The 18718-nt window shown below is 41.3% G+C and overlaps 2 protein-coding genes across 2 annotated transcripts; both read left to right on the top strand.

Moving 5' to 3' along the window:
* The first annotated feature begins 108 nt into the window (after positions 1 to 108).
* nabp1a (nucleic acid binding protein 1a) lies at positions 109 to 7976 on the top strand. The gene is made up of 6 exons (XM_080753333.1): positions 109 to 1264; positions 1546 to 1684; positions 2149 to 2220; positions 3612 to 3696; positions 5256 to 5322; positions 5938 to 7976. The coding sequence occupies exons 1-6, from the start codon at positions 1168 to 1170 to the stop codon at positions 6147 to 6149; spliced, it is 672 nt and encodes a 223-aa protein (XP_080609459.1). The 5' UTR covers positions 109 to 1167; the 3' UTR covers positions 6150 to 7976.
* Positions 7977 to 13003: 5027 nt separating this feature from the next.
* On the top strand, positions 13004 to 15536 carry LOC308308100 (C-X-C chemokine receptor type 2-like; the record flags this gene model as incomplete). The annotated part of the gene is made up of 2 exons (XM_080753469.1): positions 13004 to 13010; positions 14406 to 15536. The coding sequence occupies 2 exons, from the start codon at positions 13004 to 13006 to the stop codon at positions 15488 to 15490; spliced, it is 1092 nt and encodes a 363-aa protein (XP_080609595.1). The 3' UTR covers positions 15491 to 15536.
* Positions 15537 to 18718: the final 3182 nt, after the last annotated feature.

The following is an 18718-nucleotide window of genomic DNA, read 5'->3' as shown; positions in this document are numbered from 1 at the left end:
CACGATAATATCCACCCACACTCCCCTGCGCCATGCGACACGGTGGACCAGCCCGCCGCGTATAAACTTGACCGGCAGCGCGCTTTGTCGTCGCTTTTGGGGGCATTGTTGAAGCAGGAGGGGACAACATCACAGCTCGTGTAGATTATCTAATAGCTATATATAGTAATGGTTTCTCTTTTAGCGTGGTAGAAAATCATAAGAAGGGTCGGTCCCTTTGATTAACACGACATTTGGCTTAAAACGAATAACGTCAGTGGCCATATGACGCCACCGACACATTATTATTAGGTCTGCAAACAAAGCAGTTGGTCAGGACGAGAAAGAAGCTCACAAAACAGAGAGAGGGATCGTCTAATTTATCAAGAAGCTAACAAAAGAAGATAGGAATGATAGCATTGACAAGACAACTGTATGCAATAGATGATCTAGCAGCTCTAGTGTGTAGTTTATGAAACGACAACTTGATATATTGTATGAAATCACACGAAGTCAGTGAAAGCTGTTCTTTTTCCTGTGAGAACCATAAGGCCTATTTGATGCATTTTATAACCGTTAATAACTGCCAGAGTGTCAAGTCCGATAAGGATCCGAAAGTGATAACCTACTCCAGCTAGTAGTTAATAGCCCTCCTTATTTAGATTGGGGTGTTTTGTTACGGATAATAGCAGCTTTGGGGGAAACAAAAGCAAAAACAAGATACCAAATCAAGTACCAAACTTGGTTGTTTTAAATTTAAATGCTCTTTCCACGCCAGGAAACGTTCCATGCAGGAGGAAGTAACGTTGAGCCGCGATGGCTAACAGAAAGTTGAGAGAAAACAACAGAAGCAGCAGCACCAGGCTAACAGCTAATGCTAATAATAGTTTAATAGCAGCGTGTTGACGTTATTGTCTCGGGTGGAGAGGAGAGGGGGAGTTTAACTGCATTTCCACCTCTCCGCCTCGTCGTCTCGTAATAAGGAGTTAATTACTCAGTTGTAGCTCGTCACAAATAAACATTGACAGCAGCTCGCTATAGCTGTCGTTAGCTAGCATGCTAGCTCGCTGGATGCCCGAAGCCAGTCGCTGCTAGCGAGCAGGTTTATGTGACAGACAGGGGGAGGAGGGAAGTTGACTGTTGCCAGTTTTATTTATTTACATTTTATTTAAAAAGAATATCGTAGCTATGTCAAACCCCACGACCAGCGAGGCCCTGTTCTTGATCAAGGACGTGAAGCCCGGATCGAAGAACCTGAATATTGTATTCATCGTGTTGGAAATAGGTGAGTTCTCAACATGTCACTGCTGCTCTCTGACTACATGCCTTCATCTCCCCCTCGCTGCCTGCCCGTTTTCTTAAAGGGACAACGGTGGAATGGATGGCAGGCGCGCGCACGGACACACACACACACACACACACACACACACACACACACACACACACACACACTCACTGTGTGTGCAAAGTATAAAGTATGTAATGTACATACAGCACTTTTATGGGTCTCTTAATTTTATTTATTTATTTTCTTTTCCTACTTGTTATTTGTGGTTCTCTTGGTAGGGCGAGTGACCAAGACCAAGGATGGCCATGAGGTGCGCTCCTGCAAGGTGGCAGACAAGAGTGGGAGCATTGCCATCTCCGTTTGGGACGAGCTTGGCAGTCTCATCCAGGCGGGGGACATTATCCGGCTGACCAGAGGGTAGAGGGTGTTACACTTACACACATGCATGCTTTCTGGCATTCACAGGGGCAACCCAGCAGTATTCAGGGGTGTCGCACTTCTGTGAGCTTGTAGATCTGCTATTTTTGAAAAATCGTGACAATGTTCAAATCCTTCTAGGTTTCTATGTCAGGGGGGCTCAAACCTTTTCATGTGAAGGACCCAAAATGATATGTATTTAGCCACGGACCCCCATCTCAAAATATTTCGTTCCAGGGACCCCCCCCCCCCCCCAGTGGGTCTATAAGCTCGGAGCGTGGCACTCATTGCTGTGCCGTGAGCTTGTATATCTGGCCCCTCCACCTTGGGCCCTGGTAACTCAGTCCCACTTTAACCCCCCTTGTGACGCCCCTGCAGTATTCACATACTAGGAGCTGACGAATGCTTGTTTGAAAATCCAAATGATACATAATGTGTATTTCTGTTGTCTGGTCCTCCAATAGGTATGCATCCATTTGGAAAGGCTGTCTGACCCTTTACACTGGGAGAGGTGGAGACCTGCAGAAGATAGGCGAGTGAGTAGCCAAGCAACATGGTCTATTTATATTTGTAGGAAGTGCTTGTGCCCGTTGCCGTTGGAATCTTGTGTGCCACAGCTTATTGTATGGGCTGCACAAACCTCTTCAGCAATGACCTAGAAATATTGTTCCATGCTCATTGTGACCCAATCCAGGGTAGTATTTATTCATAATAATAAGTAATGGAAATTAATTGTTTGCACTGGTGAAAACAGCCATATTTTTAAAAGATAAAGCATAAACTGTCAGGATTCCTTTCATTGCAGTCAGGGCAAACGTGCAACCTGTTAACCAAAAAATAGCCCTAAAGCTGATAATTGAATCACGCAATGTGTTTTTGTGGAGGGATTAATCTAGGCAGCATTCACTTTGTAGCACTTTGTGACAAAAGTGGAGAACATAACAACTATAGTCAATACATTAAAGAATGTAGTACAATACAAGTACAGTTAAACACCCTGCCTAAAAGGAACATTGCAAATAAGTATAACATCATCACAGTTACAAATACAAAACAGTATGGGGTAGGAGAGACAAGGGGGGTGGGGCTAAGGTAAGGGGGGGCTCACTTCTTGCCTGTCTATGGGAGAAGTGCTAACTACCTCTGCCTCTGGCCTCCTGAAAAATGAGTTTTCAGGGCAGTCTTGAAGGAAGCCAGCGAGCTACATGTTTTAAGGGAAGTAGTCAAGGAATTTCACACTTTCTTCCCAGGAATCTTGTTCTTTGGTTTACTTTTCTGATCACCATAGTTGCCATGCTATCCCCAGACAGGTATTTGTCAAGAATACAGCCCAAATAGGTAATCTCTTCCTTGCTAGAGATTACTGTGTCATCAACTTTGACCTTGAAATCGTTTACATTTATCTCACTTTAGAGAATGTCTGGTCCCAAAAAGAATGGATTCTGTTTTACCAAGGTGTAGTGACAGTTTGTTATCGCTAAGCCAAGTATGAATTTTGGTGACTTCTAAGCTGAGAGCTTCCTGAACCTGCAATTTGTCTTCTCCCTGCAATGTGTGGGGACAAATGGGAAAGGTGGGTGAAAAAAAGATGTCATTGTCAGAATGCTTTTCTATCTAGGGCTGCAACTGAACGATTATCTTCATAATCGATTAATCTCCAATAAATTTAGACCATACAATTAATTACATGCAGTAAGTGAATGAAGTGCCACCTGATGATACTCCTCACAACATTCCCTTTTTATGCCTCATGACATTAGACAACACAAATGTCAGTATTAAGTCATGGATGAACTGATTGGACGTAGGTGGCGTCTTGAAATATTTGATTATTGATTATTTGATTACTAAAAATAGTTTTGGATAAATTGCCTGTCAAAAGTTTTCTCCATCCTAATCCTGTCTTTTTTAATTGTCTTTCTCCCAGGTTCTGCATGGTGTATTCAGAAGTGCCAAACTTCAGTGAACCAAACCCAGAGCTGCTAGCCCAGTCCAACCAGCAAAACAAATCTGTGAGTACCTGCTAGTCCTCAAAAGCATTTTTAACACTTTCTTTCTTATTGTGGAGGGCCGGGCCAAAAGGCAGTGCTCCCCGCAAGATGTGCTCCCTGCAAAACTAAACACACAGCTTTACCTCTGACTTCAGTAAATAAATACTTAGCAGTCCATTTTATGTTGAAAACCAGGCATTCGGCATGGACTGTTATTGAGACAATAATCCAATGATCACACACACGTGCATCAGCATATGTACGTGAATAAATAACTTCAAAATAAAGGAAATGCAGCTTTAGTCCATACATGAGGTAAAATAAGAAAATGTGTATATTTTGTAATTTGCCATTAACCCTACAAGGGCCGATCAGAGTGAACCAAAGGGCCGCATACGGCCCCCAGGCCGCACAATGCCCAGGTCTGACTTGGACTATATTACTTTTCCGACTTCATTCCATCTTCCTTTCCCATAGTTTTGGTGGCACGCACTTGGGCCATATATATGTCAAATCGACCTGCTTCATCGGGACACGCATGCATGCTATTTTGCTAAGAGATACGTTATATAGTTTAATTTCTATACATTTATATTCATGAATACATTTTCTCTATTGACTTTAATTAAAAATTAAACTTTTCCCAAATATGGAGATGGCTGACATTATAGATGTCTGACATCATAGACCACATGAGACTGACATAGTATGTCCATTTATGGGCTTTCCAAGATATGGGCTTAATATTGATGACATCAGGGATCTCCATATATGGGCATAAAGGGACAAGGACTGACACAGATCTCCATATATAGCCATTAATTTACTAGTGAATTCATTTTCCCCATTGACTTGAATGGGGAAAATTCAAATGGTAAGACGAAATTAATTTGCGAAATTCGTTTCACGGCAACCACACTTTTTAGTTTTAGATCAGTCAAGACTAGAGGTACAGGACAGAGTAGAGACACACAGTAGGAGACAAGACAGGATTCAAACCCAACTTGTTGCACTCAACATGGAGAATATTACCTTCACCGACACCAGAAGGCTTCCTGTAAACTGTCAGTCTAACCAGAAGGCTTCCTGTAAACTGTCAGTCTAGCGGAGCATATAGATATAGAAGTGTTTGCATAATAATATTTTGGACAGGATTTTATATATTCAAAAGGTAGATTTTAGAATTATGAGTTGTTCTGCTCATATTATATAGTTTGTGTGGCTTATATTTAAAATGAACACTTTAATTGTAATTGTTTTTGGAAAATAAATGAAATGGTAATTAAAAATGAAAAAATAAAGACGAGGACAAAATCAGTCACCAGAAGCAGGAACGTGTGTTTTCAATTACAGGTAGTCTAAATATGGTTAAAATGGAGTTCAGTGGCCTTAGACACTGTAGGAGTTGGAATGTCTGATCAAATGAATATCAAATATGGATATATTTAATCAAGCTATAACTGTTTGAGGTGAGTGCTCCAGAACTGCTTTGCTAATAGCTGCTAACAGTGGAAACCTAAATGTGATGCCTTTCAGATGATTATCCCGTGACAAATGTCTACTTTCTATCTGACTGACAGGGTAAACCAGACCAGAATCAGAGGGGGAATTCTCCACCTCAGAATTCAGGTACACCTGCCCCACCAGGTAAGTTGTTGAAACAAATTGAGTGAACTGGTAAATACAGATGGTTTCTGTCTATCTGAGTGATTTACCAAGGTTTAGATATTTCTCCTCTTGAGGCGAGTGTCCTCAATGGACCTCAATGGCATTTGATTTGTGGCTCTCATGACGGCAAGAAATGTATTTGGGAAAAACCCAAGAGCAACATTATTCAAGAAATCGTAACACTGTCACTGGTTACTTGTCCAGGCCTCTGCAGTGTCTACTGCAGTGAGACTGACAACTGTCTTCTTGCATCTCATTCATGAGTACTGGTACAATTGCACAGAGATTACAGGAGAGTTGCAACAGTTTATCGAACTAATCGATTATATATATATAAAAAAAATGTAAGCTTGCCCTCCCTACTTTTGCAGGGCTTCAGGCTACTCGATTGAGTCCATTATTAAAAAACCCAAACACAGAACATTTTCACATTGATTTGTCGATTATTCAATTAACCTGATAAAGTAATCGATAGTATAATTGCCAACAATAGATTTTTACAGGCATAATGTAAAGTCAATAATACTGAGGTAGATCACTGCAACTCTAGTTGTCAATTTTTTTCCTTCTTTTTCCCATATTGTATCTCCACAGGTAACGGTGCCATGCAACCATTTGCCAACAACAATAACAACGCCCCGCCTGGTGCACCCCGTGACTCCACCTTCGGGGGTGGAGGGCGCCCCAATGGACGGTCGCCTGGCAACGGTGCACCCCCAGTGACTGCTACTGGTCCTCCTACAACAGCAACTAAACCCTCGGTTACCATTAGCAACGGCAGGGACCCACGTCGTGCCAAAAGATAAAATTGGGTTTTGGGGGGAGGGTGGGGTGGTCATGTGGAATCTACTTCTACCGTTTATTCCTCCCTTCCTCTTTATAGCCCTTCAGCCCTCACTACTTTCACGGCCAAAACCGGCTTTCACAACAATTAAATAAATGATAGGCTTCTAGTATGAGTATTTTTTTATTTTATACAATCTAACCGTAGTAAAATGTGTCATTTTGTTGAGTATAGTGCTAGTAGGGCTATCGGGTAGCAGCACAGTGAGTAATTCTGATATACCGCCTGACACGCTCATGGAACTTATCTTGAACTGTCAAAGTTTTTGGCATTGTCTTTTGGCCAGCCTTCTCCCAGCCCGCCGCCTCCTCTCCCTCCCTCCCAATTTCCCACTGCAACTTGTCCATTTTGTGCCAGTGTTATGCCTGATTCATACTTTGTTGCACGGTGTGTCGTACACCAAAAGTATCTGATCTACAGTACAGCTATTCTTGGTGCACGACGACACTGGCGTACGACAACATTTAAATCGGGTGTTACAGTTTCACTCCAACGCCCCATCCCTGTTTTTATTCTATGAAACTATACACCCTACTTGAACACTTGATGCACTTTTCTTCTCTTAATTTATAGCGAAAAAGACAAACAAAAAAACTTCGCTGTCATTTGATTCAGGAAATACGTTTCTGCTTTTTGGGTAGAAAACAAGGCCTTACGTAGGTGAAAATGAGCTCTTGGACTGAATGCACAAGCGAAACTCTAAAGGGTCTTCCCTCTTTGAACCAAATCGTATCAGAAGTGACTCTGTGAAAGGAAAGGTGATAGTTTTGAATTTTTAACAGATGGTAGGTAGCTTAGAATTGGGTTCAACGGTTTTCATCTTTTTCTTCTTTTTTTTTTTGCCTTCAATTGTGAATGATAGTCTTCATGAAGCTGGGACCACTTAGGAACTACGGGCTCACCAAATAAATTACACATTATTCTGCTGCCAATGTGGGTTTTCTGTAGTTTGTTTGACGTTATAGTCACATTGCATTTTCCTCAACTGAACTGGAGTCTCAGCAGCTGAACTAGCAACTGACGGGAGCAAGAATTACATACGTTTTGAACACCGGCTTCGACTGCTCTCTTCGCATTCAATCCGACTTTTTCACCATTTCTCAGGCGTTTGAATGCAGAGAGTATGCACTGGGTATCCACGGAGTACTTTACTCCTCCGTGGATACTTTGAAGTACGCATGCGCCGATATCTCTCGCCTTGAATATTATTCCCCTCAGGGGAATCGAACCCAAACCGTGGGTTTGTTGCATCCGTGCTCTACTGACTGAGCTAATGAACGGATGAAGTGACTCCTTTTTTGTGCATTTATCTATGACGTGGATAGTGGGGTAGGCGTGGAGAGTGAGGGACTGAATATTTACTATTCTGTCCATAACGGCACATAACTCGGTAACGCGGCTGAGTGGGATTGGGCGCCGTTCCCACCGTTCGTCGCGGCAACTCGGCTCGCTAGCGCTCGCCTCGGTGGCGACTCACGGGGGTCATCGGCGCCCAATACCGCGCCGCTCTGTCGGGGTCTGTGGCGTGGAGCGTTACACCGGGGAACAGAGCATATTTTGCATCTGGTTCGAGGCTGGGCTTCACCTCAGGTTTTATTTTTGCGCTCCTCTGAGGTTGACCACTAGATGTCGACATTTTACTACTAATATCTCTGCATTGGCATACTGGATATCCAAGTATCCTGGATACTTTCTGCATTGAAGAGTCTGAAAGCACGTGAATATTTCGCATTAAGTGCGTTGATATCATTAGAAGCAGGTGTTTTGAATGGCAAGCCACACAAAGGGATCCAAGCACACTGTTGTCCAGTTAAATCTTTGTGGTGATGTAAATAAACAAATTGTTCATGAATGGCTTTACTGAATTGGGCTTTGCTGCCGTGTTCTGCACAGAGCTACAGAGGGCAATGCCTGTGGAGAGGAAGGTCAGAATCTGTCTTTTTCCAGTGTAGCTGCTCACAACAGCTTGTGGATTGACTTATTTTTGCAGAATGTTTGTCCCCCAATAGGGATGCTAGGATTCAAGTGGTTGGGCCTTTCAGGTGCAACTGTTTTGTAATGTTTTGAAGCACAAGCACCAACATTTTCTTGGCAGAACTGCTGCTCAGTGTGTCCCAGGAGGGAACAAGTCATGTGATATTTCATTCCACACTGCCATCTAGTTTAACAAAAATGAACTACAGTACAGTAGCATACATTTTAGACCATCTTGCAACAAGCTACAACACTGACAGATGATGGTAAATGAATGACTGGTAAATGTCAATGTTGAATGTGCATTATGTTAAATATACAGTATTCTCATGTAGAACAGATGGCCTTATAGAGTTATACATTCCTGAACCCTAACTTTCCCTCAACAGCATTTACTGGATGTGGAAGAACTAGACTTTATGTAGTGTAGCCTATTTGAAAGTGACTGAATTCCCTTTAAAGAAGAGATTTGTTAGCTTTGTGGTCCCCATTTTGAAACCGTATTGCAAATGACCCATATAACCCACATTGCCCCATATCCTTTGTTGCACCAAGACATTATGGCTGGATGTGCATGCACATGTTGCCTTATCTCTGACCAAGCGGTTACCTGAAATTGGACATGGTATTATACTAACACACACATCAAAATAACATTTAATGTATTGTAAACATCATAGTGTTTAATTATTGACTTGAATCCTATACTTAGTTGATAGGAGTCTCTATGAAAGGTCTGCTAGTAGTCTAGCAGCCAGAAAGTGAACCCGGACATTTTGAGTACCCTAACGTTTTATGTTAGAAATGTTGAGTATGGGTCCCCAGCAGTTAAAAACTGCCGGATGCTAACTTGCATATGTTGGGCAATTTTCATAATTAGCATAATTAGCTTTAATTAGCATAATCACCTATAATAATGAAAAATATGTCAAAAACTGATTGGCCGATTTGAACAATATTGGAGTGGTTTTGGGGGTTATTGAGGATGCTGAATCCATTTCTGACATTTTCTAAATTCAAAATGGCCTTTTTAAACCGGAAATGGCCATATACCAACTTAAATTGGGATGATTTTGATACTTTTTTGTTGATTTTCCAAATGATGAAGTGACTATTTTTGATAGGCTATTGTGGCAGTGATTGTTCTAACAATTTGTGTGTATTGTCTATATTTTGCTTTTGAAATGCAGATAATCTATAAGCATATAAATAACCACATTTATAATTTAATTCATAATCAAAATCAACAAAAAAGTATCAAAATCATCCCAATTTAAGTTGGTATATGGCCATTTCCGGTTTAAAACGGCCGTTTTGAATTTAGAAAATGTCAGAAATGGATTCAGCATCCTCAATAACCCCCAAAACCACTCCAATATTGTTCAAATCGTCCAATCAGTTTTTGACATATTTTCCATTATTATAGGTGATTATGCTAATTTAATCTAATTATGCTAATTATTAAAATTGCCCAACATATGCAAGTTAGCATCCAGCAGTTTCTAACTGCTGGGGACCCATACTCAATATTTATAACATAAAACTTTAGGGTACTCAAAATGTCCGGGTTCACAATGGGGCTCTATGGGCTGGCTACTGGACTATAGTATTTCCCTCCACCAAATGTCTTAGCCAACACTTCACTGCAACACTGAGTGTACAAATGGAACTAAAACCTGGAGACTGACATTCAGTAATTGGGTCTTATGATGATATAAGAAAATTATAAAGGTGAAAAAAAGGAAATATTGAATTTGCCACGGACAAAACCAAGTCTTGCAATGGATATATTTCTCCGTGTATACGGACACTAAAACAATTGAAACTTGTGTCTCCTAATCTTAAAAAGTGGCAACTGATAGTTATAAGGTTTGATAAAGAAATGCCAGAACAATAGATCAATATGGGAATTCATGTCCAATTATTTACTGAAGAATAGCAAATTGTACAGTTTTATACATTTCTGCCTATAATGACCATGTCCAGAACAGAGCTGAAACTTAGAACGATTAATATCGCAGCCATAGAGAGAACAGCAATTCATGAACAAGGATGTAAATGAATAAAAGCCCAAAGCAAGCCTACACCAACGAAAGTCAGTTTTTGATTTAACCAGTTCCCACCGTGTTCAACTGTGCCTTTTTTCAGTAGGCTATATTACATTAGTGGTCTTGCATGTTAGCCTAGATGCTGCTGTGTGTGTGGATGGTCATAGTAGACAAGTCAGAGCATTCATTCATCACTATGCTTGTATAATTGTGTCCCTCAGGATAAAATTAGCAATATATGTTAATTACCGGTATATTAATTCACCAATGTTTTGTACTATGACAAGAAAAGTTAACTTACATTTCAAGTAGTTTTATTTGCCATTCAGCCATATAAACGGATATATAAATACATCTTATCTTAAATACATGAGAATAATAAGGTGTTTTTTCAAGCCCAGTGCGTGTGTGTGTGTGTGTGCGTGCGCGCGCGTGTGTTCAGTCTATTTGTCCTGCATAACCATTTGCACCGTAGATGTCTGCAGGCTTATTGGCTATCTGTTGCCTTAGTCACTATAGTGTATTATTGTTGTATATACACTGAACTTGAAAAACACTTGTTCACCTGCACATTTATCACTGAATTTTTAGCGGTGGCTGTGGCTCAGGAGGTAGAGCAGGCGTCCGGCGGTACTAGTCTACTAGTACGGCGGTTCGAATCCCGGCTCCTGTCCACATGTCAAAGCGTCCTAGGGCAAGACCAAACCCCACATTGACCTTGGTCTGTTAGCTCGCCACCATTGGTGTGTGTGTGTGTGTGTGTGTGTGTGAATGAGGGAAGTGATAATGCCAGAATAGACAAATAAGAGCACTGCAACAGTTAATTCAGAAACTGGAGTAAAAGAGAAAAAAAAAAAGAAATCTGTATCACATGCTACATCCAACAGCTTATTTAACCCATTTAGGCCTGAACACATTATGATGCAATATTTTATGCTTTAAATATAAAAAAATAGCAGATATACAAGCTCACAGCGCGGCACCGAGTGCCGCGCTGCGAGCTTGTAGATCTGTTATTTTTGAAAAATTTTGACCCGATTCTATAAGTGTCTTTTGAATCCTTCTAAGATTTTTGGAAAACACCTATGTTTCTATGTCAGCAATCTGGCCAGCCATCGTCAAAGAAAAGGTCCTTTTCACTTAACTGGAGCTCAGTTAGTCTGTTCTTGAGAGACTACTATGTCAGTGGTGCTCAAACCTTTTCATGTGAAGGACCCCCAAAATGATATTTATTTGGCCACGGATGCCCATTTCAAAATATCTAGTTCCAGGGACCCCCCAGAAGCAAAATTTGAGACACAAACGTTCGCTTTGAAAATACATATATTCAAAGATTTGCACACATTTTCACGACTTTTTCAAAAATAGCAGATCTACAAGCTCGCAGCGCGGCACTCGGTGCCGCGCTGTGAGCTTGTATATCTGCTATTTTTCACTGGTTAAAGCAATCAATCATTTCTAGGTCTAAAAGACAAAACTTCCCTTCCCAGTAACCACTTACATAAACCCTGTAACCTTCTGATGTACGTATCATACTTGTGACATTGGAAGTGTTGCAGGAAGTGTGATGGTAGAGACTCGTGGCAACAGAGATGCAAGTCATCATGAGCTAAGAACTTCCTCTAAAGAATGTCTTTTCTCTATTGACTTTATATTCATGAGACCAGTATTACATATATAGAGACGCGATTCCAAATTGATATGTTTTGGCTGTAGACTCCCATTTGCAAAGATGTTGTGCCAAGGACCCCTGTAAGAGAAGATTTTAATTGTTAGATTAGATTTAGTACAGAATTCTACCTACATTGTAGGTAATGGCATAACAGTGGATGTAAAATCGAAATATGTACATTCTATCATTCTATCTAATAATAGCTGGTGAAATACAATATTTGTAATTTTGTTGGGGAACGCCTGTAACCAATGACCCCTTCAGGGTCTTCGGACCCCCGGAACCACTGAAGAACAGTATTGTATTCTGATTCTGATTGTTTTGATCACAATGATAATATATTTTATCAGTTTCTCTTTCAGTGTTGGTGAGACAAACAGTAATCTCATGACAGAAGCAATGTGGCTCTGGGTACTTTCACAATATTATTTTGCGTACTCTCAAAATGTTCATACAAACCATAAAACATAATTATCTTCAGTTTCATCTACCTGGGATTTGTTTAAGAAAGGAAAACAAAGTTAAAACCAAAACAGTTTCTAAAATATTGAACCAGGGTTAACCAAATGAAAGATAGTGATAGAGCCCTATACAGAATAAATAAACAAGGGAGATGAGACCTGGGACTGTGATATATTTATTTATATTTCACTGTAAACTTCAGAACAAGTATTTTGAGTTCAAATCTTTGCCAATTATTAAACTAGATAAAATATATCTATCTCTGTGACAATTGCAGTGTATTGTGATGAGAATAAGTAATTCCAATTATGCTTTGGTTATTGACAATACAAATACATACAATTGGACTTATATCGGGCTTATATATTGTACGTACATTTGAATCCCTATACTTAGTGGACCAGGGTACTATATCTCCACTTCCCTCTACAGCAAATCTCTTCACCAAAAATAAATAATCTACATTATTTTGGTTGTGATGCTTTGAGAACTTATGTTCGCCACAAGAATAGGGATGTTATGGTTCATGTGGTGTAAGTGTGTACATGTTATGCAAATGAGGAAATCTGGCTGGAGTCAGGAGGGGTGTATACATACAGTATGTGTGTTTCCCTGTCTGCTTGTGACAGACATACTGGTATTTGTAAAGAGGACTCCACAATGACGGGTGAGAATCTTTAATTCTCAATTTTAATGTTTTATTAGACTATAATTTGATTTTTTTGTAATTATTATGACTAAGTAATATAGTTTGTTCATGAGAATGTCACCTACTATTTAACCTACTATTTAATTGTGTACTTTAAATATACACAGTATTTTACATAATTTTAATTGCATCAACTGTGCTGTTTAGTATAAGTCAATTATTTATCTTGGAGAAATATGTTTTATGATTATGAGACATTTTTCTAAGTTTCTAAATAATTTAAAAACATCATTAAAGGGGAAGACCACCCATTTTCAATATTGAACATGTCATTAAAATACCTTAGAGGAGTTGTGTGGAAATTTAAAAAAAAGTTCCCCCTCTTCTGTGTTGCCTAGAACTGGAGGATTGATTTTGGGGTTTGTATTGCAAATCACAACTTGATGACATCACACATCATCACACTCTAGGCAACACAGAAGAGGGGGAACTTTTTTTCTATTTCCACACAACTCCTCTAAGGTATATTAATGACATAGTTCAATATTGAAAATGGGTGGTCTTCCCCTTTAAGGTCTTAGGAATTATATCAGTACTATTTAATGGGAGTGTCCTTTAAGAGCACTATAAATGAAGCCACAATGCAAAAATATATTTGTTCAGATTATTATTATAGTGAGGCCAAAAATGTATGCTGCTTTAACAATAAACACCACACTGTTATTGGGCTATAGTGTTGCTACTGTAACAACACCATATTCTCATTGAAAAGCACATTATTAAAGCAGCACTATGTAAGTTTTTATTGAATTAATTATTAAATTACATTTTGTCCAATCTGTATGGTATGGGGTGATTGTATTTTGTCTCCCTGCATGCTCTTCTGAGACGTTTAGATCGTGTGTTCATGTCTCACCTAGACAAAGGATCTGACATGTATTGACACACAGGAAGTTTCAATTTGTGCCCCGAGCAAGCAGACAGGCTCTATTAGCTCACTGGTAAAACATTTCAGCACTCGTGCAGGAAACCAGGTTCAAATCCGGGGTAGAAGTAGAGTTGCATAGTGAAGCTTAAAAAAAAAAAACATTTACGTGTCCAGTTTGGGAGACCCCCTCATTTGTTTTGAAATGTTTCAGCATGACTGTAGACAGTGCTTAATATGGTGTGTCTGATGTGAAAATATTTGTATTTACAACGTAAAGTTTTAATGTAACATCTGGTCTGTTTATATGTATGTTTTAAGAGCTGCACGGCTACAAATTCCAATCAACTCTGTTGACATGGCAATAAAGTATTGAATCTTGAATGTTGGTCCGTTTAAAATTACATTTTAGCAAAATTCCCCAAAAAGGGTTGAATGATACTTTTCACTCTGATTAAAATGTACCATATTATATCTCTCATTTTCAGACCCCAACACATCCAACTTCATCATTGATGACTTTGGTAGCATCTACAATGATCTCAACATCACCTACTATGATAATTATTCAGAGTTCACCATTGACCCTTTCACCCAGCCCTGTGAGGTCATGGCCATCTCTGATGTCATCATGGCTGTCGTCTGCACCTTCTATGTAGTCGTCTTCCTGCTGGCCATCCCTGGGAACCTCGTCGTGGCTCTGGTGATCGGCTTCACCAAGTACGCCTTGTCCTCCTCCGACCTCTACCTTCTGCACCTGGCTCTGGCAGACATCCTGCTGGCCCTCACCCTCCCCTTTTGGGCCACCTCCGTTACCCTGGGCTGGGTGTTTGGAGATGCCATGTGCAAAATAGCAAGCGTAATGCAAGAGCTCAGTTTCTACGCTAGCATTCTCTTCCTCGCTTGCATCAGCGTGGACCGCTACCTGGTGATCGTGCGGGGAATGGAAGCGCGCAAGGCAAGCCGCCGCCTGGCCAGCACGGGAGTGTGTGCCTTCGTCTGGTTCACTGGAGGGCTGCTGTCCCTGCCCGGACTGTTCAATTCGTCCTTCGTCCCCGGTGGCGGTCAGCACGAAGTGTGCGCCGAGGTCTTTGACCCCAGCAGCGCTGACGAGTGGAGGTTGGCTACCAGAGGCCTGCGCCACACCCTGGGGTTTGTTCTGCCGCTGGTCATCATGGCGGCCTGCTACGGAGTGACCATCAGGCGTCTCCTTCGCACGCGAGACGGCTTCCAGCGGCAGCGCGCCATGAGAGTGGTCGTGGCCGTCGTCATCGCCTTCCTCCTCTGCTGGACGCCCTACCACTTGGCGGTGATCGCGGACACCTTCCTCAGGGCGAAGATAGTGACGTTCGACTGCGCCGCAAGGAGCGCGGTGGACAAGGCCATGTTTGCCACCCAGAGCCTGGGCCTGCTTCACAGCTGCGTCAACCCAGTGCTGTACGCCTTCGTCGGGAAGAAGTTCAGGAGGAGGTTGGTGCAAATGCTGAGGAGGACCGGCGCGATCAAGAGAGTGCCGGCGAGCAGGTCCAACAGGTCCTCGCTGTCATCGGAAATCACTCTCACAGTTATGTGAGTGCCCCAAAGGGACATAATTGCAGTGGGTGTGTCTCAGTTTTTCTTTAGGCATTTTTTCTTCTTTTTTATTTGCTACATTTAAAAGTATGAAGCCCTACCTCTGCTGATTTGGCCCAATGCAATTGAGATCACTGTCGGCCATAGACTGCACACAGTGGGTAAACGCCACCCCTGCCCCTGGGCCGCCCCTGCCCCTGGGCCATAGAGAAGGTGGCACACAAACAATGACAGAATGAATTCTATTACATTTCTGGAATTCTGTTTCCCCTAATTGTCTTAATGAGGACAGTGACTCATCATGTTTTACTGTATCAAATACACTTATGTATTTTGTATTTTATATCATTTTCTTTTAAGGTTCCTATGCCCTAATAATTACTGTAATTATTTCCAATGAGAGTATTCATTCATAAACTGCCTCATGAAGATCACGATGGTTACTTAAATGTGTTGCATGCTTAGTACTTACGGTAGCACCATTTTCCCCCCAATTTTGTCATTGCCAATTCCCCATGCCTGCTGCAGTCCCTGTCACTTCCATTCCCCCAACTGTTGGCCTGGGGAGTTCTCATTATATTGACAGATATTAATGACTGCTGCCGCAAACTTCCCATGCATGCAAAGTGCTAGTCTAGCCAGTAGCCGCCTAGCCGGGGAACTGCTCTGTGACACTCCGTCAGTGATTTTTATGTTTTGATTGTGTGCTGTCTCATGTTTTTTGAGCACGGGTAGAGAGCCTACATGTTGTTCTCATTCACATTTTTGCTAAATACTTCTGAAGAGAGTGAAGGGGATATTACAAGCTAGTTTAGACCCATTCAACATGGCTGCGGGGGTCGGGGCAAGTCGCGTCAGCCGAGTGTGACGTAACCCCGCTTTCCCCTATTAAGAACAAAGGAGGGGGCGCCCGCTGGCCCACTGGTCCAGGCACATACCACTTAAGCATTGCCACATAGGCATGGATGCCTGGCGGCGTCACCGGTTAGATTCCCAAACCGGACGACCTTTGCCGTGTGTCACTCCCCATCTCTCCCCCCATTTCCTGTCAGTCTACTGTCCTATCAATAAAGGCGTAAAAGCCCCCCAAAACACAAATCTTAAAAGAACAAAGGAGGGTGGACATAGACTACCATCTGCCTCCATTGATACTCATGGAATCATTAGCCACTTCCTTTCACCAGAGAGGGAGGGTTTTCAGTGGCAGGGTGTGACACGAGCAGAGGTTCTCCCCCAGATCCCCTCACTCACTGATCAGGCAACCCAACCAACCAATAGGAGTCGCCAGTGCAGCAACAAGGACACTATGCCTGCCGCATTCCCGTCCACAACACCCCTGTGTTATATCAACTCCACTTGTTTCCCATCCAACACCGCATCGACTATAACAGGGGTCTTCAACATTTTCAGGCCGAGGACCCCTTAGTTGCTATGATATGATATAGTACTATATTGTCAGTTCACACTGAAATTTGAAAGAGAGATAAACCTTTTCATAGAATCCATATAGTTTCATTGTTTGACAGCACAGTCATCAGTGTATTTTGGATTCATGTCCAAATTTGTGTTTTCAGATATTTAACCACTTAATAATATTTAATAAACTTGACCTTTCACCATGTACTTAGTCTGCTCTTTTTCCCCTCTTCAACAAACCTCTTTCCCAAAAATAGCCGATCTACAAGCTCGAGCTTGTAGATCTGCTATTTATGGCTAAAGTTATCTGAATATGGATGCTAGGGTTCAAGTGGTTAATATAAAATAGGAGAAAATCACACAAAGATTTGGTGGACCCCCTGTAGTAACTCTGAGGACCCCCTAGGGGTCCCGGACCCCCTGTTGAAGACCCCTGGACTCATCCTAAGATCATCCTTCATACATTCAAGGCCATCCATAACCTCGTCCCTCCATAATCTGTCTGACTCTGACCTCCTTCACATTAACATTCCCACCCGGTCTCTCAGGTCTGCCTCCTCCATCAACCTGACCGTCCCCCCAGCCCGTCTGTCCACCATGGGGTCACCAGCCTTTGGAACTCCCTCCCCCTGACATCAGACATCAATCCACCTATTTAAAATCCATCTCAAAGCTCACCTGTTAAAGCAGGCATATCGTCGGGTGAAAACCTTGTATGTCCAAAACCATTTGTTTTGCATTTATCATTTTAAAAATGATTTAAACTAGTGAAAACAGCCGATCTACAAGCAGACTCTCAAGCCCCTTGTCGAGCACCTTGCCTGTTTTTGTGTTCTACATCACTTTTGTGAAGATGTTCTGCATGTAAAACATGTTTTGTTGTTGTTTATGTGACTGTTACTTCATTATTAAATGTCATGTTCATTTTGCAAAGCAACTCTTTTTTTCCCCCATCTTGTATACAAGGCAGTTTGTGAACCCTAGCGTCCTTAATCTGTGCATGTCATTATAGGAAAACTAGGGGTTGTCACACATAAAATGACTTGTCTTTTAGTTCTACTGGATCTCTTCTCAACTAGTCCCTCATTAACAATTTGTCATTTGGTGCTTTAACAATCCGATTCGTGTTTTTACCTATAACTGCACACTACCTAAAAGTCAAGGATATTTTTCATATCTGCCTTTTATAGCACCACCAGGAGGCCGACTTATTTATATACCGGTATATAAAAAAATGTGTGTGTGTGTGTGTGTGTGTATATTATATATATATATATATATATATATATATATATATATATATATATATATATATATACTTTATATACATTACTCCTTCAGATTTTATCCAAATATCCAAATTTCATGTGATTAAGACGGATCTGTTAGTTTTTTCATATTCCATCTTGATTGGCATCTAAAATTGTCATCTAAAATTTGCAGGAGTGGCCCGTTTTGAACAAAATGCCACAAATCATGAACGCAGTGTTCGATTGTGGTGAAACTTTGCACGCAAATTACACATTATCTCCATAAAGTGATCAAGATGGATTTGTCTGAGTTTTCATATTTCCATAGCCCACTATAACCCACCTGACCTGGTGGAGACCTGTGCTCCGAGGAGCACTTTTTCGATAAGCAGGGGCTATTTTTATACAAGGTTGCCTGGATCCAATCTGCTAAGTCCAATACTCTTGGTCAGACAGTGAACCCAAAAGCATGATGTTAAAAACTATGCAATGAATAGGACTGAATCCAGAGCTAGCAGCTCCTAGAATAATCATATATTCATAGAATATAAAGAAGATCATAA

Source organism: Nannobrachium achirus, assembly GCF_963921795.1.
Source record: "Nannobrachium achirus genome assembly, chromosome: 22".
Lineage (NCBI taxonomy): Eukaryota > Metazoa > Chordata > Actinopteri > Myctophiformes > Myctophidae > Nannobrachium > Nannobrachium achirus.
Note: the sequence above shows the minus strand (reverse complement) of the source record. Positions and strands in the feature narration are given on the sequence as shown.